This window comes from Muntiacus reevesi, chromosome 4 (assembly GCF_963930625.1).
Source record: "Muntiacus reevesi chromosome 4, mMunRee1.1, whole genome shotgun sequence".
NCBI classification, from domain to species: domain Eukaryota; kingdom Metazoa; phylum Chordata; class Mammalia; order Artiodactyla; family Cervidae; genus Muntiacus; species Muntiacus reevesi.
The window spans coordinates 88,061,518-88,085,115 of NC_089252.1; the positions used below are offsets into that span (position 1 = coordinate 88,061,518).

Sequence of the window (23,598 nt, forward strand, 5' to 3'; positions counted from 1 at the left end):
CTCAAAGCAGTGAATCCTTAAGGAAATCAACCCTGAACAATCATTGGAAGAACTGATGCCGTAGCTCTAATACTTCAGCTGAAGCTCTAATACTTAAGCCACCTGATGTGAAGAGCCAACTCATTGGAAAAGACCCTAATACTGGGAAAGATTGAGGGCAAGAGGAGAAGGGGGCGACAGAATGAGATGCTTGGATGTCCTCACCGACTCAGGAGTCATACGTTTGAGCGAACTCCGGGAGATGGTGAAGGACAGGGAAGCCTGGCGTGCTGCGGACCTTGGGGTCACAAAGAGTAGGACACAACTGAGCAACTGACCAACAGAAACATGTTTAATGTGAGTGTCCTTTGTGCACGCGCCTGTTGAATTTGTCTCACCCAAGCTACCCATTTTCGCCTGTTTCCATGAACTTAGTCAAGGATCCATTTGAAGCATCACCAAACTCTTATATGAACATTTTCAGATTGGGCCTAGTGGATTCAGTTATGAAAGAGATTAAATAAATCTTTGTATAAGACTTATTCCCTCATGTTGAAACATATTCCAGAGCATTTCTATTTTGAGAGAACTTTAAAATGCAGATTTTGAATTCAGGGCTATTTGCCCATGGTGTCACAGGAGAAAAGAAACAGAACATCCTTTAATAATAGATGATTGGTGATTTTTCTTAGTCTTCAAGCTAACAGTTTATAGAGGCTTGGATTTCAAAAGAGAATAAGTAAAAACTATTCTTACATCACAAAATACTTGCAGTTTATTAGTTAGGGAAATTAATACACAAGCAGAAACTCAATTTAAGAATAGACAAGCAAGTTTGAGCTTAAACTCCTCTGTTAATTCTTCTCTAATAAAAGGTAATGATGGGACCAAAGTGGAAAGGGAAAGATGGGATGATTCTGGGATGTGGGTGTTCTGTCACACTCTAATGGTAATAATGTCTGTGACTATATAGAAAAAAGATAGGATGGCATTTGTGTGTGGCCATGTTCAGTCATTTTAATTTAGCTAAGTTTTTGGATACTGGTCAAGGACTGTGTTAAATTCAGTATTTGCAGTTTTCATAGTTGAGAAAGATTGGACAGCTTCAATGATAACCATCCTGAGATTCTGTAAGTCCCAGATGGACTCTTAGCCTGTCATCCCTGTTGTTCTTGTTTGTTTTTATATAAACTAGTGTTTGTTGTACCTGTCTTAACTGTGGGATCTATAAATCTGTTCAAGTTAAACCCTGACATTTACTTGTGGGCACTTTTTTCTGAGTAGATTAATAGTTACCATATTTGCAAAAGTTTGCAAGAAGGACCCACATACCCACCCAGGTTAAGAACGGCTGAAGAATTTATTTGCAACACACATAGTGTTCTTTATCTCTGTTTCCTCAGCACTTAGCACAGTGACTAAGTATGTCCTAGGGATATGAGTCTGGTATTTTTCTGGGAAAATTTATTGCTGTAGATGTCCCATAATTCCCTCTATTAATGCATGTTTTGCTTCCTTTTTCTTCTTGGGCCCCAGAACCTCAGAATAAAATGCAGAGCATCTTAAGGAGAGCAGTTCTCTTGGATCATTTTGAGAATTTTTATTTTTTTAAAGTCACTAGGTAGATACATTGCACCACACCCTAGAGCTTTAGGGGGTAAGTATTAACCAAAGTTAACAATTTCAGGTCAAGTGGGTATAGAGAGGGGGAAATCCAAACAGACCTCAAAACGCGAATACTAAGTGTATATAGGGCTTCGGTGGTGGCTCAGTGGTGAAGAATCCGCCTGCCAATGCAGGGCATCACTTGGACCCTGACCTGGGAAGGTCCTGCATGCCTCAGGGCAACTACGCCTGTGCTCCACAACCCACGCTCCGCACACAGGAGAAGCCACCGCAGCAAGCCCGCACCCCACAGCCAGAGAAAAGTGTGCGCAACAGCAAAGATCCAGCAGAGCCAGAAATAAACGAGCGTTTTAAAAATGGTATTTAAAAATTAATTCCGTGTTGAAAGTCCAGTTTTGTTTTTAAGCACGATGTGTTTTTATTGCAGTGGTAGCGACTCAAGTGCTGAGTAATCCAAAGGGGTAAATCAAATCATACACTGTTTTGCCTGTTCTGATATGCCAGATACCCATATTTTAACCTTCCCGACGTGGTGACATATACTAAAATTATTGACATTTTAGTTGGTGTTAACAAGTAGAGGTGTAAAAATTTCCCTTTGACGTCTGGTAAGAAAACAAGACATGAGTTGGGGCTTGGAGTAGATGAATAATTTTAGTTATGCACTGACCCTTCTCTTAAAACCTCTGAAAATTTTTTTAAGAGTCTTGGTTAGGCACTTACCTGGTAGTTTACTGTGTGGAGAGGCAAATTAAAGCCAGATTCTTGTGACAATGACTGGTTTTCTCTAAGCATACTGCTCATCTGTAAAATAAAGGAAATTTTTCATTATTATTAAAAAGCAATTGCTTTGAAGCTAAGCAGAGTAGCAGCCAGTGTACATCAGCTGCCTCTGCAGGTGTTCCCCTGTCTGTCTGCATTCCTGGATAATCATGCAACCACAGTGAGATTACCCTGCGAATTGTGAACTGTAAAGTGTATGAACTCATTCCCATACTAGTTACTAACTTGGACTTTTATCACAGACACAGCATTTTGAAGAGTTAATTTTTATTACTAGAAAAAAGGACAACAGTGAAACACAACTTCTTTCAGAATAACAGAATACCACCGCTACTCCGTTCTAAAGAAAAAAAAGCACCAGTCCTCATACTTTAATTTACTTCAGTGGTGAGATGGATGGAACACAAGAAGAACACCGTATGAAAGTTACAAGCTCTGAATATAGTAAACAAACTCAATGAATATAGTAAGGAAAACCAAAGAAGGTTCTATAATCAAATGTGGAATCATTGGGTAAAAACAGTGCTATGCAGATTCAGTATAGACGTTTTCTTTAATGCTTACCGTCTGTTGCGAACATGTTGTGGCATGTATTTCTCTGGATAACTTAGCTTCTCACAGCTGAAAAACTGAGGGGGAGCCATTGCTATGTGCTGTGCCTCCCACCACCATTGAACCTCTTGCTCTCCTTATTATTTCTTCTATTTTAAGCGTGTTCATATTTTTCTTAACTCTATGGGAGAATTTTAGTTTTGCCAAAACATAATCAACAAACAGTTAATCGTATTCTTCAGTAGTGGGAAAGGTTAAATGAAGCTGATTCTGTTAAAAGTACACCAAAGAAGACAACAAATTGGGAGTTAATGAATATTACTTAAGAGTTTCATGCAGTTCTAAAACTTCTGAATTGAATTTGCTCATTCTTCAGAAGTCATTTGTTGTGTAGGAAACACCTCTTCTCTGTTGAAGATATCAATGGCTAGTCCCCATGTCCTTACAGATATCCCTGCCACTCAATAGATTTCCTAGCTTCTGTTTGAAGGGAAAGGTTTTGGTCTTGATTGATTGTGTTCGTTGTTCTCAGGAGATGTTTCCTACTTATAGAGTGAATATGACTGTTGATGAGTTTGTGTCTCCCTGAAGTTTTCCTTTCCGGGCCTCCTGAATTGTAGGCAGATTCTTTACTGATTGAGCCACTTGGGAATTGCTGAAGTTTTCCTTGCTAGATTTTAAGTTTGGTGAGATTATGTGGCTGTGGCTTATTTGTTAAGAACAAACAGTTAGGTATAGGAGGAAGTTTTAAATGAATTTTTTGTGATTGATGAATTTGATGCAGTAATAACTCATGTAAAAAAACAAATTCCTTTTAAAGACATTTGGACAAGACCCTGAATTAGTGGTTAAAAATTGAATGCATTGTAATCTGCTTCTAAAAGAATTGTGTTCTCAAGTCTGGGCATGTTATTTTAAGAGCATTCCAGTTTCTCAGAATGAGGCCTGGGTGTGGGTGTGGGTGCGCTTATTTTAACGGGAAGAGTGGACAGCTGTTAGGGCAACAGAGATGGCAGAAGTATAGGATATGATCATCGATTTATATACTGTGAAAACGCTGTACGGGGACTGTATGGGACCAGAGCAGCTCTGTGCACTTTTCCAAAGGATTCAGTGTAATAGCGACCTAAAGTAACCAGAAGGTAAATTGTTTTCCATGTAATGTTTAACAATACTGGGAATTCAAAATATAATTTTTAAAAACCTTAAAAAAGAGAAAACTGTTTGGCAAGTTCACTCAGCTCACCAGTGGTGCTCAGTAAATGTAGTGTGGCAGTTAAGACTTGTCTTTTTTTCCATATTGAATGATTATTTATGTAGTATCAACCCTCTGAGGCATTTATTGGTATGAAACTTAGGAAAGCATTTTTCTGTTTTTACTAAACCAGTTTTAAAAACTTGGATTTGCTTAACACTGTGCATACAAAAGCGTGTGTGTGAAGGTGAAAACCAAAATAGTTCTGCTCTTCTACACCCAAGTGTACGTTTTGCTGGTTCTAACATTTTATCTCATCTGTATTGAGACGAATGTAGGACATTTATTTTTCTCTCTTAAGCGGTTGGGAAAACTGAGGCTGAAGGCTGTGGTTCTTAAAAATCATTCTTCAAATTGGTAAGAGAACTGGGGGTAAAACGCCATTTTCTTACTATCTTCACTAGACCAGTTGTATTCAGATTAAGAAATACAGCAAGCAGATTACCTGTATAAATATTGTTATCCTGTGAAATTTTGCTGTCTGACCCCACATCCATTATTCCCTTCACTGAACCCCTTAGATTTCTATCATCCAAAGTGGTAGATCTCCCCCAGCTATCCTTTCTAGGCCTGCCACCTGTCTGGTGTGTCCCCATCTCATCAGTTGATCTTTACAGACCTTTATGTAATGCACACACTCTTACTCGTCTGGGTCAGCTGGGTAACTTTTAAGAGCTAGTTGATAGTAGTTTCTTGAAAAGCTGCTTAGCTCAGAGTCAAAATGCTTTTTATTCCGTTACTCTACACCTAAATTAGACAAGTCATTGTCTGTTATTTTCTTCTTTCGGAGTCCGGTACCTCAGTTAAGGTAGGCAACCCACCAGCCTTCTGGTTTGTTTATAACTTTCTTCAGTGGACACAGCTTAACCACAGAATTATGTAGAGACATCAGCCTCCCTGCCCATCACTCAGTTTCTGCACTTACCGTATTGACAAGCTTCTTGATCTTCACAAGCACTGCGAAAGTTATTGTTTCTGATAAGCCATCACCTGCATTTGTGTAAATGTACATCCTGGACAAAAAGCTGGCTCAACATCATTAATCATGGGGAGTTGCAAGTTAAAGCCACATTGCAGCGCTAGTATACATGCACTAGAGTGACTCGGACTGGCGGTAGCAAGTGCTCTTGAGGATGGGGAGCAGTTGGAAAACCCTGCAGTCACTTTGGAGAGTTTGGCGGTTTCTTATAAAGTTAAATATATATTGTACTTGCCATGGATTTTTTTAGCCAAGAGAAATGAAAACATGTCCACACAAAGACTTGTACATGAATGTTCATAGCAGCTTGATTCATGAGAGCTGAAAGCTGCAGATAGCCCCACTGTCCATCCGCAGGAGCCTCGGTGAACAGAACACACAGCAATAGGGATGACTCTCAGAAAAAGCTGTGCTCTCTGAAAGTAGCCGTGTAAAACAGCGGAGATATGCCATCTAATTCCATTTTATGTGAAACTCCAGGAAAGACTCATTTAATCCACAGTGAGGGAGAACATAGGGCTTCCCTAGTAGCTCAGCCTGTGAAGAAGGCACTTGTAACACAGGAACCCCGGTTTCCTGGGTAAGGAAACAGCTTGGGTGGTCTCCTGGAGCTGGGAGTGGAGATTGTCTGGGAAATGACACTGGAGAACCTTGATGAGAAGTGGTGATTTCACTGCTGTATGTATTTGTTGAAACAAACTGTACTCTTAAAACAATGTGTGTTTTCTTGTGTGTAAATTGTACGTCCTTCTTAAGATTTGTTCTAGGCAGAGATTGTCCAAGTCAGCAGACCTCAGCACTGGTTCCTCTTTCTAGCTCCCCTGACCCTGCCCTTTTTTGGATGTTTGGATGGCAGGTGAATAGGCACCTATAAGCAAACAGGAAGGAGTTTGGGAAGCCCCACTTTTCTTTAGTGCTTTTAGAGCCGTGGAGAGGGCAGGATAATGTCTGAAGGAACAGTGTCTTTGTTGCCTTCTTCCACCACAGGCTGTTTATTCTTTGGAACATCCACTCAGCTTTGGGTCTTGTACCTTTATTCCTGTGCAGAATACCTCCAGTTTCTTCCAGAGTCTGAAATCTTTTCCCTTTCCCTCTGCAGAATGCCAGAAAAATATATTGTGTTTTTAGAGGATATTTTATCTGACTAACTGGAATTGTATCATTATTCCACCTGGAATTTTTACCACTGGCTACAAAATGTTTGATGATTAAGTATGTCAACCCACTCCAGTATTCTTGCCTGGAAAATCCCATGGATGGAGGAGCCTGGTAGGCTACAGTCCATAGGGTCGCAAAGAGTTGGACACGACTGAGCGACTCCACTTTCACTCACTTTAGAACACAAAAGTTTTCTGTTGATAGAAGCATTAGATTAATGATGACATTCTGAGAAAATGTACTCCTTATGATACCCACAACTCTAATTTGCTTAGATATTACCCAATTTCTGTTAGTGGTTATGCTGTGTAGAATATATCCCTGATTAGGATAAGATGTGATGATATATCACTTTGAATGACAAGTGTTTTATTCCTTCTCTAACTGGACTATAAGGATTTTCTTTGAGTATAGCACTTCGGAATAGAAAATAGTCCAAGGAACATTTGGTCCTAAAAACTTCTATACTTTTGGGCTTGAAAAAGGGCTGGAACCTATCAAAAGAACTCATTCTGAAAAAAGAGCTCCTGATGACCAAAGCTGGGACAATTTGCACGACAAAAAAAAAGTAATGATAGAATTGGGTTTTAACCTATAGGATATAAGAAATAGCCATGAATTCATACTGATAAATTAAAATAAATGAATTCAAAGATAGAGCTCTTAACTTACAGAAAAATTCTAGTTAATAAATGCAGAAGATCAAATCACCCTGGGGCCAAAACAATAGCAATATTTGCAGAATCCATGTTGGAATGCTAAAGTTAGTGGGTGAAAGTTTGTGGAGAAATGGCATATTGTTACATATATAGTTTCAAGATAACTCTTTTAAAGTCTTTTATTTAATCAATAATAACTTTTAAAGTGAAGAAATCTGACAGACATCACCTTGTCCACCTCATCATGGTTAACATCAGTGGGGATAAGACATGGAAACATCTGGAACTGCTTGCTGTGATGCAGTCTGTAGAATGCATGTCTTTGCTCTGGTATTGTCAGAACATAGAGTCTCATCGTGATCATGAGATAAGCCCAAATTGAGGGACATTTCTCCACAATAAGTGACTAATACTCACAGAAGTGTCCAGGCCATCAAAGAGACTGAGGAACTATCAGAGATAGGAGGAGGCTAAACATAAGGAAAAACAAACACTGACGTGGATGCGTAGACGGGAATTTGATGGAGATAAGAATGTTTGTGGGGAAACTGGTGAGACTTTTCAGTAAAGAGTGTCCTGTTCAGTTAACAGAATTGTACCAGTGGACTAGTTTTCTTGTTTTAATAATTATACTGTGTTTATATAAGATGTTAACGTTAGGCGAAGCTGAATGAGGGGTATGTGGGAACTCTGTACCATTTTTGAAACTCTAAAAATTAAAGTGAAACATTGAAAATTTCATTTCAGACTTACAAAAAAGACCTTGCAAATCTTTTATTGTACCTCTGCAAAGGAGTTAATCAAAACTTCAGCAAATCTTTGTTTGATGAAAGTGCACTTGCAGCAATTTAGTTTAAGAAGAAAAAAGTCCCTTTCAAATGAAGGCATTTCAAAGTTATTTTTGGCACACGCAGAATCCTTACCTTGTTGGAAACTTATTACAGGCATGCAAATTGGCTTACTTTGATGCCAAAGGCAGATACTTTGGAGTGGAATATCAACTTGAAAAGTGCCTGTACCAGAATGATGCAGATACATGCATGTATGTGGTATATCATCATCCCAGTTTAAGTATCCCTTTTGCTAAGGATTTAGATAAATCTGTGTAATTGAAGAGCTTGCTGGTACTGTGAGAATCCCACTTGGTTCTACATTACTTACTCTGGTGATAATGTGGTTTCTCTTAAGGTTAAGTAAGCAGACTTACTAAATGTGCTATGCTTTGAGAAGTCAGTTGTTACTACTTACAGGTCTTTTTTACTTTGATAGAGAAACAGGAAACCAAGGGCATTCCTGAAGGACTTAGACTTGACTTCCTAGGAATTTTGTCCTAATTCCCTAGTCCTCGATATTTAAAAATACAGGCAATGTAAGACAGAATGTCAGAGTGTGCTTTTTTTGTACCTAGTATGGTTGTGATTCTAGGGTGGGATATGTTGAAGTAGTTGGGATATTTGAGGTTAAGAGGAAAGGTGAAGGGTTAGGGGGCTCATGTGATCTAGTGAAGGGTTAGAAGAGAATCAGATCACTTCGTATGGAAGGGCACATCCCTGAAGTGCCCTTCTGGCCGAATCACAGACCTGTTTTCAGTCTTCTTTTGTAGCAGTTTTCAGTACTACTGACCACTTCATGAAATCTTTCCTGCTCTTTTTGGTATACCAGTCTCCTTTGTTTTCCTCAGTTTTACTGGCTCCAGTTGAATTCCCTTTCTTAAGGTTATTTGGGTGGGCCATGTAGGTTAGTGGAAAGAACAAAAATAAACTTGGAGTAAACTGCTCTAGCTTATTTGCTGTTGGACCTTTGGGCTTTGATTCCACCAAAAACATCAAAAAGTTACGAGAATTGTGAGTTATGTATGTAAAAACTCAACACAGTGCCTTGTCATGGGGGGCATTTCATCGTCTGTTTTCTCCCTTCACCTCTGACGGACTGAGAGCTGTTCTCTCCGGGATAGATCTCTTCATTGAGGATGTGTCATGTCCTGGGCTTTTTGCTGAGTCTTGGCAGTATGAAGGATGAGTTATATGAAGTTCCTCAGTTCAGAAACCCAGAGACACAGTTCAGTATTAGAATACACTGTTATGTTACATGCTGGCGGAGCATCTGCTCTCTACACAAAGTTGTGCAGAGAATGCTGTCAGGAACAAATGATTACTTTGAAGCAAGTTTGGAACGTATAGCATAAAATGTAAATGGTGGAGACTGCTGCAGAGATGTACATAATCTCGTGCAAAGCAACAAATAATATTGTACAGATATACAGATATTATAGAACATTAAGTGGTAGAGGTATGTTGTGTTTTGGGAACCCTGAAAATGTGATCACAAACTGTTGTTTGCCAGGAGAAATTGGGAACGCGGTGGCATATGAGTTGGATCTTAAAATAGGTATGACTTTTGCAGATGAAATGTGAGGTTCATTCAGCAGATAAGCAAATACAGCCATTGGTTTTAGTGTCCTCGGAGGTCCTGGAACCTGTCCCCCTCAGATACTAAGGGATGACTGTACTGACATATTTAAGTTTCTGTTCTTACCCTCCAAATTCTAATTGTTTCCTTGAATTCTGAGAGATGTTTCATCCATGAGTAGCAAATATGACCAGCATTTAATTCACAGATTATATGTGAAATCCCATTGTTAACCTGTTCACGGTCCTAGCACAACAGAATCCTGTATATTGAGCTGAAGGACTTCTCCAGCCCAGTGCATGTGTCTCTGACCAATAACTGCAGTTAGTGTCAGAGTCTTCACCTTCATTCACGTCTAATTTTTCAACCATTTGAAATGGTTGAAACCTAAAATTTTTTCCTTCTCTCCCTGGAAATAAAAGACCATGATTAACCTCAAGTGCCCGAAGTATAAGATGTTGTTAGTTGTCAGAGTTGTAATTGTGTAGAAACCGTCTGATGGTCTTCCCTCAAGCATCTGTTTGGTGATTAAACAGACTGGTCTTGTGGTGTATTATACTCAGAAGTTGCTTTACATTTACTTCGTGTTTTTCCCCTAGAAAAGCCTCTGCATATTAAAATAACGTTACTTAAGATCTTGAGCAACTGATATGTTCCTGAACAAATGTGTGGTAGCTGTTTAAAATTACCAAAGACATCATGTTTAATCATTGTAACTGATCTATCTTATGATGGGTATGTTTGTAAATTTCCCTGCTGCTATGCAGTATAGAAGTTTATCTAATAAAACTTCTGTAAATTATTTGAGAAGAGTGGTAGTTACAACTTAATTTTTAAAAAGCCCCACAGTATCAATATGTGAAAAGCTCTTAGAACCCTTCTTTCTCTGAATCCTACCCTCTTATAATCCCAAGCAATTAGAATGATGAATTATATTGTATGTGTTTTTGACAGATATCTTGTGATAAAATTTTGATGGGCCAAGGGCTGTTTTTCTGCTGGGCTGCCTCCCTTTGTTTGTAAATATTTATATTCCTTTTTATTATATTCTTGTATAAACCAGTGATTCTAACCTGGGACTGATTTTGCCACTCAGGAAGTATTTAGCAATGTCTGTCAGAACTTGGGGGTGGAAGTGCTACTGGTATGTGGTGGGTAGTGGCCAGGGATGCTGCTAAACATCTACAATGCATCAGAACATCTCCCACAGCAGAGAGTCAGGAACTGTCTAGCGTATCACCAGTGCTGTGGCTGGGAAACCCTGCAGTAGACCCCTTACAAAGTGATGATAGACTTTAAGAAAGTTTTGACTACCAGTGATTTAGGAAGTCCATTATAATTTGACCATGAACTAGCCTGTTTGTTAGAACTGTTATTTTCTAGTACATATATTTTTGTTTTAAGATTAGATTTGAGGAAGTTCCTAAGATTACATTAATTTAGCCAACCCTCTTACCTCAGGTGAAGAAACCAAGACCTGAAGAGGGCAAGTTTGTTAGACCTTGATTTCTTAAATTATCCAAGTAGCCTTCCCATCCCCCCCCCCCCGAAGAATTACTAATTTTTCTGTGTGCCCTATAAATGCCCAGTTTTGTGACATGAACTGTAATTTCAAAATGGTTAAACACATTAAAATGCAATCTCTGACAGCTGTAAAGTAATTTGCAGAGCAAATTGATTGCTTTAGTATAGAATTTCTTGGAGAAAGACTTGATTCGTCATCAGGTTTACTTGCATCTGAAGATACAGTTTGCTAAGAGATTTGTAGTGTCTGTGAGCCCTCTGAAAATCATTGACATGATTTACAAGGTAATTTAGGGTATCTTTGGGGGGTGGTGGGGAGAGGTCATATCAGAGTCACTAAACCAGCAGTATAGTTTGTACAGTGTACTTCATGCAAACTTGCCTGTACCGTAAGAACAACTACTCTGTTCACTTTTTATTAAATCCTGAATACAAGTATCTGAGCCATAGAGATTGTTTACTCTGTTCTAATCTCTCTTATCAGTGAGGAAACTGAAGTTTGGAGAGAGAGTGTAATTCATCCAAAGTCGTGGAGTTAGATTCCAAAATAAATGCAGAAAGCAGGGGAGAGAACCGAGCATCTCACCTGCTAAGTGCTGGGATGCAACTTGTGTGACAGGGACCAGCTCAGAAAACACACTGGACCCTCAGCAGAGATCTGGGCAAGTGAAATCTAATGCATCAGTTCAGTTCAGTTCAGTCGCTCAGTCGTGTCTGACTGTTTGCAAACCCATGAACCGCAGCACATCAGGCCTCCCACGTCCATTGCTTTTAGCTCTTTGCATCAGGTGGCCAAAGTATTGGGGTCTCAACTTCAACATCAGTCCTTCCGATGAACACACAGGACTGATCTCCTTTAGGATGGACTGGTTGGATCTCCATGCAGTCCAGGGGACTCTCAAGAGTTTTGTCCAACACCACAGTTGAAAAGCATCAGTTCTTCAGCTCTCAGCTTTCTTTATAGTCCAGCTCTCAACATCCATACACGACTACTGGAAAAACCATAGCCTTGACTAGACAAACCTTGTTGGCAAAGGAATGTCTCTTTTTAATATGCTGTCTAGGTTGGTCATAAGTTTCCTTCCAAAGAGTAAGCGTCTTTTAATTTCATGGCTGCAGTCAGCATCTGCAGTGATTTTGGATCCCCCCAAAATACAGTCTGACACTGTTTCCACTGTTTCCTCATTTATTTGCCATGAAGTGAGGGGGTCGGATGCCTTTAACTTAGTTTTCTGAATGTTGAGCTTTAAGCCAACTTTTTCAGTCTCCTCTCTCACTTTCATCAACAGGCTCTTTAGTTCTTTGCTTTCTGCCGTAAGGGTGGTGTCATCTGCATATCTGAGGTTAGTGATATTTCTCCTGGCAATCTTGATTCCAGCTTGTGCTTTTTCCACCCCAGCATTTCTCATGATGTACTCTGAATATAGGTTAAGTAAGCAGGGTGACAATATACAGCCTTGACGTATTCCTTTTCCTAGTTGGAACCAGTCTAATGCATCATATTTTATCAACTCTTTGGAAAACAAGCATTTCTGTACCTAGAGTGTGGAGTACCCTGCGTCTGCATATAGCTGACGTTAGTTTAATGAGTTTGGAAACATAAGCCAGAATGCCGAAGATGAAACCAGGATGAGAGACATCACAGGCACTGTTAAGTCTCCCGGTGCCCCTTTGCCCAGGTGGGCTTTAGGAAGCAGAGAGGCTTGCCCAGAGGGCCGGGTTTTGGTACCTGCACGGACGTCCCTCCTTAACGAGGCAGGCGCGGGGAGGTGTGTGTCCACCACTCCTGTACTCACAGTACCAGCAGCTACTGTGATTCTTACACTGCCTCAGGTGTTGTGGCCACCTTTAAACACTGCTCAGGCCAGATGCTCAGCCATCAAACGACCCTTTTCAGTCTTCACACTGAAGTCTTTTACGGTAGAATAAGATTTGTGTTGAAATATGGAATGGCAAGTGTCAAAGAGAAATGTGGTTAGCCATCTTCAGAAAAGGTCCATTTTGAAAACAGTTTAGGAAACATTTCTCCATACATGTCAACTATTGCATTCTTTGTCAGTGGACTGACTTTTTGTGAGAGAGATAAAGGACATATTTATGGGACATTTACTTTAGATATTTGAAGGACCATGATGAAATTCTGTTGTTTTAGGCACCACCTGGGTGAGGAAATGGAAGTAAGCCAGATTTACAGTCTGTAGTTAAAGTACTTTTAAGCCTCCTCCTTGGAAGTTTTCCTTGTGCTTGATAAGTTTAAAGTTTGCAATTCTTAGCGTTTTTTGGTCAGAGGATCTCTTGCACTGTTTAACATTATTATGGACCCAAGTAACTTTTGCTCCTGTTGGCAATACCTATAGATACTTTCTGTATCAGATAAAACTGAGCAACGTTTAGAACACAAGAATTTGCCACATTCGCTCTCAGAGTAGTGATGTCACTTTCCATTTAAGCTGAAAAACGAAAAGGCAAGTAGTATTATGGAGATGATTGTTATAGAAAATAGTTTGGGTGTTGTACACCCTCCCCAAAGGGTCTTGAATACCCCCAGGAGTCTCTGGACCACAGCCTGAGAAGAGTTGGACCAGAATCTCTCTCCTTGCTGCCAGGTTGGTTTATAAAATAGGGATTTTGTTCTCAAGAATTGTAACCCCTTGTAGCTTCTCCTGCTTTCTGAATGTATGTTCCTGAGTTACAGAAAAGTTATGGTGCTCAGTACTTTGTAAGTAAGTGTGTTTTCAGAGCATAAGAGACTTTTGAACACTCAAAATGACCATTTTGAATATGTAGTAGAACAATTTAGATTCTGCTGTAAAGGATGCTTGTGTTAGTTCTTTTGGAGCCAGTTTCCAGCCGAGTCGTATCTGGTGAATTTGTGCAGTACCATGTATATTGGGGGGCTTCCCTCATGGCTCAGTCGGTAAAGAGTCTGCCTACAGTACACAGCACCTGGATTTGATCCCTGGGTGGGGAAGATCCCCTGGAGAAGGAGATGGCAACCCACTCCAGTATTCTTGCCTGGAGAGTCCCATGGACAGGGGAGCCTGGCGGGCTGTATCTGTGGGGTTGGAGATGTCGGACACGACTGAGTGATTTGCACATGCACACACATCTGCGAAACCCAACTTTTGTTTGAGATAACACAGAAAAACTGACAGCGAAGTCAGTGAGGGTCCTTAGTTCCGCTGTTGGTGTCAGACAGTGAGTAACTTAGAGACAGCCACATGAAGGGCTTCTGTTGCTAGAACCATTTCCTTGAAGCAACGTTTACCAGCCTCTCTGACTTGTATATCTTTCCCTTGGCCTCACAGCTGAGCAAGGGTGGAAGATGCAACTCCAGCTTGGGAGATAGTGCTTTGAAATGTATCTATTACTTTTAAGATGGTTTATCAGTATTTTGGATACTAGAGAATTTCAGAAAAACACCTTCTGCTTCACTGACTATGCTAAAGCCTTTGACTGTGTAAATCACAACAAACTTTGGGAAATTCTTAAAAAGATGGGAATACCAGACCACCTTATCTGCCTCCTGCAAAACCTGTATGCAAGTGAAGAAGCAACAGTGAGAACCAGTCATAGAATAATGGACTGGTTCCAAATTAGGAAAAGAGTACATCAAGGTTGTATATTATTTAACTTGTATGCAGAGAACATCTTGCAAAATGCCAGGCTAGATGAAGCACAAGCTGGAATCAAGATTGCCAGGAGAAATATCAATAACCTTAGATATGCAGATGACATCACCCTTATGGCAGAAAGCATAGAGGAATTAAGGAGCCTCTTGTTGAAGGTGAAAGAGGAGAGTGAAAAAGCTGGCTTAAATCTCAACATTCAAAAAACAAAGATCATGGTATCTGGTCGCATCACTTCCCGGCAAATAGATGGGGAAAAAGTGAAAACAATGACAGACTGTTTTCTTGGGCTCCAAAATCACTGCAGATGGTGACTGCAGCCATGAATTTAAAAGACACTTGTTCTTTGGAAGAAAAGCTGTTACCAACCTAGACAGCATATTAAAAAGCAGAGACATCACTTTGCCGGCAAAGGTCGCTATAGTCAAAGCTATGGTTTTTCTCCAGTAATCATGCACAGATGTGTGAGAACTGGACAATAAAAAAGGCTGAGTGCCGAAGAATTGATGCCTTCGAACCGTGCTGCTGGAGAAGACTTGAGAGTTTCTTGGACAGCAAGGAGATGAAGCCAGTCAATCCTGAAGAAAATCAACCCTGAATATTTATTGGGAGGACAGATGCTGAAGCCCCAGTACTTTGGCCACTGATGCAAAGAGCTGGCTCATTGGGAAATACCCAGATGATGGGAAGGATTGAAGGCGGGAAGAGAAGGGAACAACCGAGGATGAGATGGTTGGATGGCATCACCAACTCAATGGACATGAGTTTGAGCAAACTCCAGGAGATGAGGAGATGATGAAGGACAGGGAAGCCTGGCATGCTTCAGTCCATGGGGTCACAGAGTCGGACACAACTGAGCAACTGAACAACAATCAGTATTTTGTGGAATGTCTGCGTGTTCTGTGTACGTGTACTATGACAAGAGCTAAGTGAACTTGACCGCCTTTAATCTTGACTTAAGCCCTCTTAAGTTAGGTGTGGCTCCATTCCCACTTAGAGAATTACCCAGGCTCAGTAGCAGAGTCTGGATAAGGTCCAGAGCCTGTCCTAACTCAAAAGTCTGTACTCTGCCTATCATCTGTGAAAGCGAGGATGGAGAAGTTGATGAGATAAAGGGAATGGCTTCCCTTTTTTTTTTTTTAATCTGATAGTTGGAGTCCAGTTGGAGGGGGAAATTTTTGTTTCCTGATGCAGAGCAGAGTGGTTCTCCTGAGTCAAGGAGAAGAACTCAGACCCCTTAAGGCCCTCCCAAGGGCTCATTCTAGAAGATAAGCCAGAGGATTTGAGAAACTTCATCAAGACGAGTATACTTGAGAGGGGAAAAACTCTTTAGAAGAGAAAAGATACTATTTGGGGAGCAGAGAGAATTTAATAGTGGCATGCAGTGTAGGATCCTAGCGGTGAAGGTCCCAAGGTCACAGAAGTTCCACACTACTTTGTGGTGTAGCCTGCCTCTGTGCCGAGAGCAACTCTGTGGAAGGCCATGAATATTCCTCTTTCCAAAACAAAGCCAGTTAGGTCTGGGTAATAATGACCTGGGCCTAAACCAGCAAGCTGAAATGGCACCCTAGTCACTGGGACTAACGACTTGTAACAAGGTCTGATGCTGCTTTTTCCATCAGGGAAGAATTTGGTTGGAGTGCTGTGTGGTTTCATCTTTCCATAACTGAACAGATGTGTATTCATTTGTCTATTGGTCTATCAGGATAATCAGTCCTTTAAAATAGTGGCAAAGAAGGTGCTTAGATAGAAACTCCCTTGGAATTTACTAAACTAGATCATCTGCCATATTTTCTCATCTATTATTCTTCATTGGGCTGGATTGACTCACATGGGTGATTCTTAGTAATAAGCGCATAAATACAAAAATGTACAGAAATTTTTATGAGATTAAAGCCCTTAATTTAAAAACTCTCAGCCTAGTTTGGCATAGCTGAAAGACTACCAGACTAATAGTTCTTGGTCTGGTTGTAAATCCTCTTTCTCTTTTTTTAGGAATAATAGTGATTGTGTAACATACCTGTTAGTGTTGTTGTAGATAACCAGTAGTAGTTGTTGGATTTTGGTGTTTGTTTTTTCTTTTTAAAGAAGGATAGGTGAAGGGGAAACACACCTAAAGTAGTCTGATTATTCAAATCTGTTTTAACTGTGCCTGTTATATATTAAAAGAAATCTTGAATCTCCTTTTAAGATTTTGTGGTCATTGATGTTGGAGCCAGAATCCTGACTTCTGTGTTCTGCTCACAGCATTTCTCCTCTGCTGTCTTTGGGCTTTAAAATATGATGGGTCAGGAGTGGGCGGGTAAGATGGGCAGAAAACAAGCTCTTCTTGCAGGACCGCTTTTCTGTTTTGCTTCGAAAGCCAGGAGCCATTAGTGTGTGGTTGACAACGTTGGGACAGACAAACTGTGACCTTAAACCACCTTAAAAGGTAAATACAGGCATTAGCCCAGGTGAAAACGGATTGTATCCCACAAATAAATTTGCTGTTTGATTGCTTTAACTTGGAATACATATTGTATGCAGACAAGTCCAGACAAAGATCAGATTTACTTAACCTCATTATGGCTTTATCAGGGTACTTCTGCAAAGGAAAAAAGTTTATAAAGCATTTTTACACATTTGGCCCACCCAGTTCCTTGAGGTTACATTTACTATTCCCATTTCGTTTTCACAATGTTGGAGTCTGAAATGGCTTTGCAGAGTACTTTTCTTTGTTCCCAGCTAGTGTGTGTGTTTGTGTGTGTTCATGTATGTATTGTGGGGCATCAGTAATAGAAAAATTCAGTCATTGTTGAGCGGGAGGAATGCATCCTAGTTAGTCCAGTGCACATGTGTAGACTTTTTTGAGTGTAGGGACTGGAAAATGGGTCGTGTGGAGAAGTCTCCTTTATACAGAGTCATGATGTGATCGGCTCTCCTAATAGTGTGAGCTAAATGGACAGGCATTTTCAGAGTAGTTAGATCTTGAAATTGCTAATTCTTTAACTAACCGATTGCCAAGGCAAGGAAGGGGTTGGCGGGGTCAGTGAAAAGGCAATGTTCAGAGCACTTAAGGGCAATGTAGGTTAACTTGGAGAAGACGTTTTGTAAGTTGCAGAGTACTTTTTTTTTTTAATGAATAAATTGATTGTCTGATTCCAGAGCCTTTGAGGTATTTTTGTTGAAAATAGAGTTCCGTAAGTGAGCCAGACATAAGTTATAGTTTAGGAAGAGCTGGACATTATGAAACAAAAGAACCCATGTGTTATTGCTCTTTGTTGCCTGAACTAAAGAAGTAGTTTCTCTTTTCTCTAGTTGTGGGAGCGGAGATACAGAAAAGCACAGAAGTGATCTCAGATTCCCCAAGCACACAGTGGACAAGGAAAGGGCTGTGTGTGGGGGGGAGGGAATGTAAGGTTTGCCCTTGTTCCCCAGAAGTGCCGTGAGTACACACCTCTGAGCGATCCAGGAAGATAGCTTGGTTTTGTTTGCTTTTTGCTCTCATTTGTGTTCATGTGGGCTCAGATAGACAAGATTTCTTGTTGGTGTCTGTTTGAAATTTCACAGCAGATTTTCTTTTGTAAACTATTGTAAAAACAACAATAAACACAAAATTTTTGAGGAAACTAAAAATTTTGTTATTGACAGAATATAGTTTTGAAGAAGAAGATAAGAAAAACTTTCATTGCTAAATGTACTTACAGAGGAAACCAGACTGACCCCCTGTTACATTTTAGCATTTCTGGTCAGGCTGTGTAGCATTTTTGTTGATTGTTTTATTATTTTTAGTTGATGGACTTTCAGACTTAGACAATAAAAGCAGTAAACCATGTTCATTGATCTGAGGTTTCCCCTATATTGTGAAGGCTGTTCATTGCTTATTTAAGATTTGTTTCTTGGGAGACTTCGGTAATTTTGGAGAATCCAGGCTCTCAGCTCCACATTGAAGAACGGACTTCCCTACAACATGCTGGAAGTTCTGCCCATTAAACAAGCTGTTTACAGTGTATTGTGTAACATTTAAAAGATTGCATTGGGGAATGTAAATCTGTGAGAAATAACTGTTTCTCACTGATCAGCAGTATTAAATATCATGATAAGGGTTAATTCCTTACGGGAAATGTTCCATAGACATTGGAAAACATTCTCACCAGCATCTCTTCCCCCTACCCTTTCCCTTTAAGGATAACCAAGTAGTCCTGTCCTTGCTCCAGTGAGGACAGTGGGGTTACCAAGTGTGCTAGAATTCTTGCGCAGGTGTCCCTCAAAAATTGTAGCCTGGACTGACCTGGGTCTTTAATTCCTAGCACCCTGAGCCCCCTCCCCACCCCACCCACCCCGTACACGGGCATGTGCACACAACACATGGGTGGCGGGAGGCAGGGACGTTTTCAGGTTACTTTCATCAGAGGAGTTTTTGAATGATAGTTCAGTTGGGTGTGTGTTGAAAATCCCAGTGTAGCCATTTACTGTAAGCCTTAGCAGGGGTCTTGCTCTTTCTGATCTGGAGGACATTGTGCTGACTCTTTCACAGTGTGCCTGTCCTTTGATGGCTGTGAGGTGACTCTGCTCCTCCTGCTTCACAGGCAGTTTGTAACGTTGAGCTGGGAGAATCCATCAGGGTGGGAGTGGGGTTCATTCATGTGGCTCTTAGTGGAGCAGGCACATGCCCAACCCTCGTGCTGTTGGAGCATGCTGGCCTAGAAATGAGGGGACGGATGGCAGGAGCTGCCAGGGCAGATCTGGCAGGGTGGTACTTTTGGAGGGCCTCCCACTGATGACCCCTTCCTGTTTTTTCATCTTCTCCTCCAGAAGTTATGCATTTAGTTCAGTAACACTGCACCATTTCAAAATGAATTAGATGCATTTTCCTACCTCACCACGTTCCCTGATCTGAGAAAAACTGTGAAATTTGTTGGGGGAACTAGTTCGAAAAATCTGCTCTAATTAAAATGATTGTCAACTTGTTGATGAGGGTTTTTTTGTGGGCAAGGGGCAAGTGGTGATGGAAGAGTTACTAGGTTGTTACTTGAGGACATTGAGAATGTACTTCTGAAACAACACAGGTGCCTTTAGCAGACATGCCATATTTCTTGGTAATCTGATCTCAGCCTTACTACTTCAGTTGTGTCCGACTCTGTGCCACCCCATAGACGGCAGCCCACCAGGCTCCTCCGTCCCTGGGATTCTCCAGGCAGGAACACTGGAGTGGATTGCCATTCCCTTATCCAATGCATGAAAGTGAAAGTGAAAGTCGCTCAGTCATGTCCGATTCTCAGCGACCCCATGGACTGCAGCCCACCAGGCCCCTCCGTCCATGGGATTTTCCAGGCAAGGGGACTGGAGTGGGGTGCCATTGCCTTCTCCTAGTTAGCCTTGGGTCCTTCTCATTTGTGAAGTTTCAGTTTGGTTGCACATTAGAGGGGAGGAACACTTGTTTCACTGTTCAGGTCAGGCATTCATTTCCTTAGGGGCATGTGAGGACCCTTAGGGTTTTGTGTGAGTGCGCGCGTGTAGATCGTGTCCTTTGGGTACCGGATTGTGGCACATGCGCTGAAGCATTCTGAGGGGTTGCCTGCTGAGGTGTTGGGGTGGTCGTCCGAGGGAGGCGCGCGAGCCAGGCGCCGGGCCTGTCGCCTGTGTCCGCGTGCCTTTGGCCTGGGCGCGCCGCCGGGGAGCGGGGTCCGGGTGCTGAGGAGCTGCTCTCAGGCGCCTGGTGTAAAGGGCTGTTTGTGAGACAAGGGTGACTTCCTTTCATCTCTGCCGATTCCTAGCTCTCTGCTCTGGCAGTTCCAGCTGCCGACCAACCTAGGCACCACTTCGGATGTCCATGGTTTCAGGCTCTCTGCTCTGATTTCTCATTTCCATGTTCGGTCCATAACCCCCAGGACCTGGCATCCCTCCCCGGTCTGAGAAGACCGTGCCTCCGCCAGTGCTGTTGCTGCCTGTCGGCGGTCTCCCCTCTGCCCCGTGGCTGGCACTGCGGTCTGGCCTGCCTTCCGTCCTCCTCGCTCCACAGCACACGCGGCTTCAGCCTCCCTTTCCTGTGGCAGTCTCCTCCAGCCGTGCTGACCCCTCTGTAGTGGCAGGACCATCCTTTATCTCACCGCAACATTTCTCCAAAAAAGCTCTTATTGACCACCCCTAGGTTATTCCTCTGACATCCTGTCGTCCCTTCATTTTGGCAGTCCCAATCTCATTGGGACTGCTCTCCTAAAAATCAGCAGTGACCTCCTGATCACCAGAACTGGGCTCTTTTCTCAGCCCTTATCTTACTTTGTTTTTCTCTGCAGTGTTTGTTTATTCTTCATTCAACCAGGAGGTAATTTTATTGGGTACCTGGTACTGTGCTGAATGCCATAGTGGCAAAGATGATTAAGATGCAGTCGTGCCATTCAGGAGTGTGCATTTGATTGCTAGTTACATAGTGGTGTGGTGAGTAGCATTGTAGAACTTCACAGGATGTGCCTGGAGTGAAACAGGCCCCCCGTAACTCAAATTGGGCAGGCCTGGTGGGCGAGGCTCGGGTTCCTCGGGGCGAGGGCTTGCTGCGCCATGGAGTGTCTGTTGAAGGTGGCCTTGGGCTGCTGTCCCATTGTCCTCTCGTCATTCTGTGTCATGAAGCATACATACTAGCTTAATTGAAATTCTCCACCACGGTAGCTTTTTGTATGTATTTAGTTTAACTCTGATTAAGTTATTTCATCTTGAGTATTGGTTAGTGTAAGACTGTTTTGTTTTCCTACTCTGATTTAAGCTGTCTGGTAATCCCTGTAGACAACTGATCTGATCTGTTTGTGTCCCTGGTGAGTACTTGTGAAATGGCTTGTAGTGGTGATTATCTTCTCTCTTAAGTATTAACAGATTCGCTTCCTATTTAAAGGAGTAGAATAGACTGCTGCTGCCTTAAGTTAAGTAAGCGTCTGACTCTTTGTGACCCTGTGAATTGTAGTAGCCTGCCAGGCTCCTCTGTCCATGGAATTTCCCAGGCAAGAGTAGTGAAGTGGATGCCATCCCCTTCTCCAGAGGATCTTTCTAACCCAGGACTCGAACCTGGGTCTCCTGCATTGCAGACAGATTCTTCACTGTCTGAGCCACCAAGGAAGCAAACCTATGAAGAAGGAAAGTTGCCTTCCACATGAAAGGATAGGGCCTTAGCTCAAGTGCCTCCCCACTTTGTCTCCTAGGCACTGCACATCTGTGTTTGAATCCCTTGCTCGGTGGCAGGTGAGGCTGTGTGTGCTTGTGGTCCAGCCTGCGGTGACTGTGCCATCCACTACCAAGGCCTGTGTTTGCGGGAGAGCATAGGAGACGTGCCCTGGGGTTGGTCCTTTGTTCCTCAGTTTCCTGCAAAGCCACACAGCTATGGGGCCAGCACCGAGACACTCAGACAAAAGCCAGGGGCTTCCCCAAGCAGGCCGGCCTGATGAAGTTGTGCAGTAGGCGGCTGTCCCCCCTTCATCCCGTATTTCTTCTCAGCCACATCACACCCTCTCCCAAGAGGTAGTTCAGGCAGTGTGTCCTCTTCTAGCAGCAGCTTCTTCTTTTTTTTTTTCAATAAAATGGCATGATTATTTTTTGTTTTTCCCAGGTTTGTTTTTGATTTTTTCCTTCCGTTTCCGTTCCTCTACCACTGGTTCTTTCATGGATGAACCATACCTCATCTGTCCAGTTACTTTTCTCTGGCCAGTGCCTCCATCGTGGCGAGCAGAGTGGGATGTAGGGTCTGAGGGGGTTTGTCAGATGGTGGCCGGCAGTTGCTTCACCTCATTAGTGACCCTAATTTAGATACATGCGTCCTACCTTGGGCTTCCCTTGTGGCTCAGCTGGTATAAAGAATCCGCCTGCAAAGTGGGAGACCTGGGTTCTATCCTGGGTTGAGAAGATCCCATGGAGAAGTGAAAGGCTACCCCCTCCGGTATTCTGGCCTGGAGAATTCCATGGACTGTATAGTCCTTGGGGTCACAAAGAGTTGGACATGAGTGAGTGACTTTCACCTTCACACCTTATACTTGGAGAGTTTATTATATTGTGAATGTCGATCTAGAAGCTGATGGCTTTGAAAATTAATACTGTGTGCTAAGCTTTCCCTTCTCCCTTTGCCATTTGGGTGTGAATGGTCATGCATTGTGAGAAACATTTGGCATCATTTAGAGTTGGTAAACAAAAGTGCTAAAAGCCAGTGTCAGTTGGAGACTGGCACACACATAATGGTTGATGGCACAATGAATATATCCCTTTTCTAAGATTTTTTTTAATAGTGATTTTCAGTGTTCACTCCCTTGGGAGCTCGTATGAACCACAGTTAGCTTCTATTGCTCTGTGTTGTTGGGGGTGCCAGTCACAGAACTGCAGGGGAGCAGACCAAGTCAGAATGATTAGATTGAGGAGTAAATGTCACACTTCTAATTTCATTCTCTTTTCAAGAGATTACCAGTGTCCATTTAATAAAATGAGATTAACCCTCTGCAGCAGCAGTATTTGAAAGCTGTCCATCAGTATAATCTTGACAACTCAAAAGAAGTGTTCTCAGAAGCAGTCATGTTTTATTGGCTAAAAGTCTTGACTGCACAGGGATGTGTGTATTTGTTTGAGCACATGTGTCTGTGTCATTAAAGGTGTACAGAGAGTGGATTTGAAAGAGGAAAAGTTTTATGGACTTAACCATACTACCAAGAAATAATAATGTAGAATAACATCATATAATTTAGTTTTGAGTTGCCAGATACTAATAATAAAATATCTAAACATTATGAGACCAAAATTTAAAAATCAAAGAAATATTTATAAAGCAAATAATGAGGCATCTTTTCTTGAATGTTGTAGAAAACCTCGGATCAATTCTCAACTGGTGGCGCAGCAGGTGGCCCAACAGTACGCCACTCCACCACCCCCGAAGAAGGAGAAGAAGGAGAAAGTTGAAAAGCAAGACAAAGAGAAACCTGAGAAAGATAAAGACATTAGTCCTAGTGTTACCAAGAAAAACACCAACAAGAAAACAAAGTAAGGTCTTGAGTAACTCAGTACAGTGCTGTGTTATTTTGCAGGCAAATCAAAGATATC

The 23,598-nt window shown here is 41.8% G+C and overlaps 1 protein-coding gene across 1 annotated transcript in view; it reads left to right on the top strand.

The window, feature by feature from the left end:
* The window catches only part of RYBP (RING1 and YY1 binding protein), a 73,761-nt gene that overhangs the window by 45,603 nt on the left and 4,560 nt on the right, over nucleotides 1–23,598 (top strand). Inside the window, exon 3 of the mRNA XM_065933282.1 lies at nucleotides 23,362–23,538. Within this exon, the coding sequence (XP_065789354.1) occupies nucleotides 23,362–23,538 (177 nt within the window). The remainder of the gene's footprint in view (nucleotides 1–23,361; nucleotides 23,539–23,598) is intronic.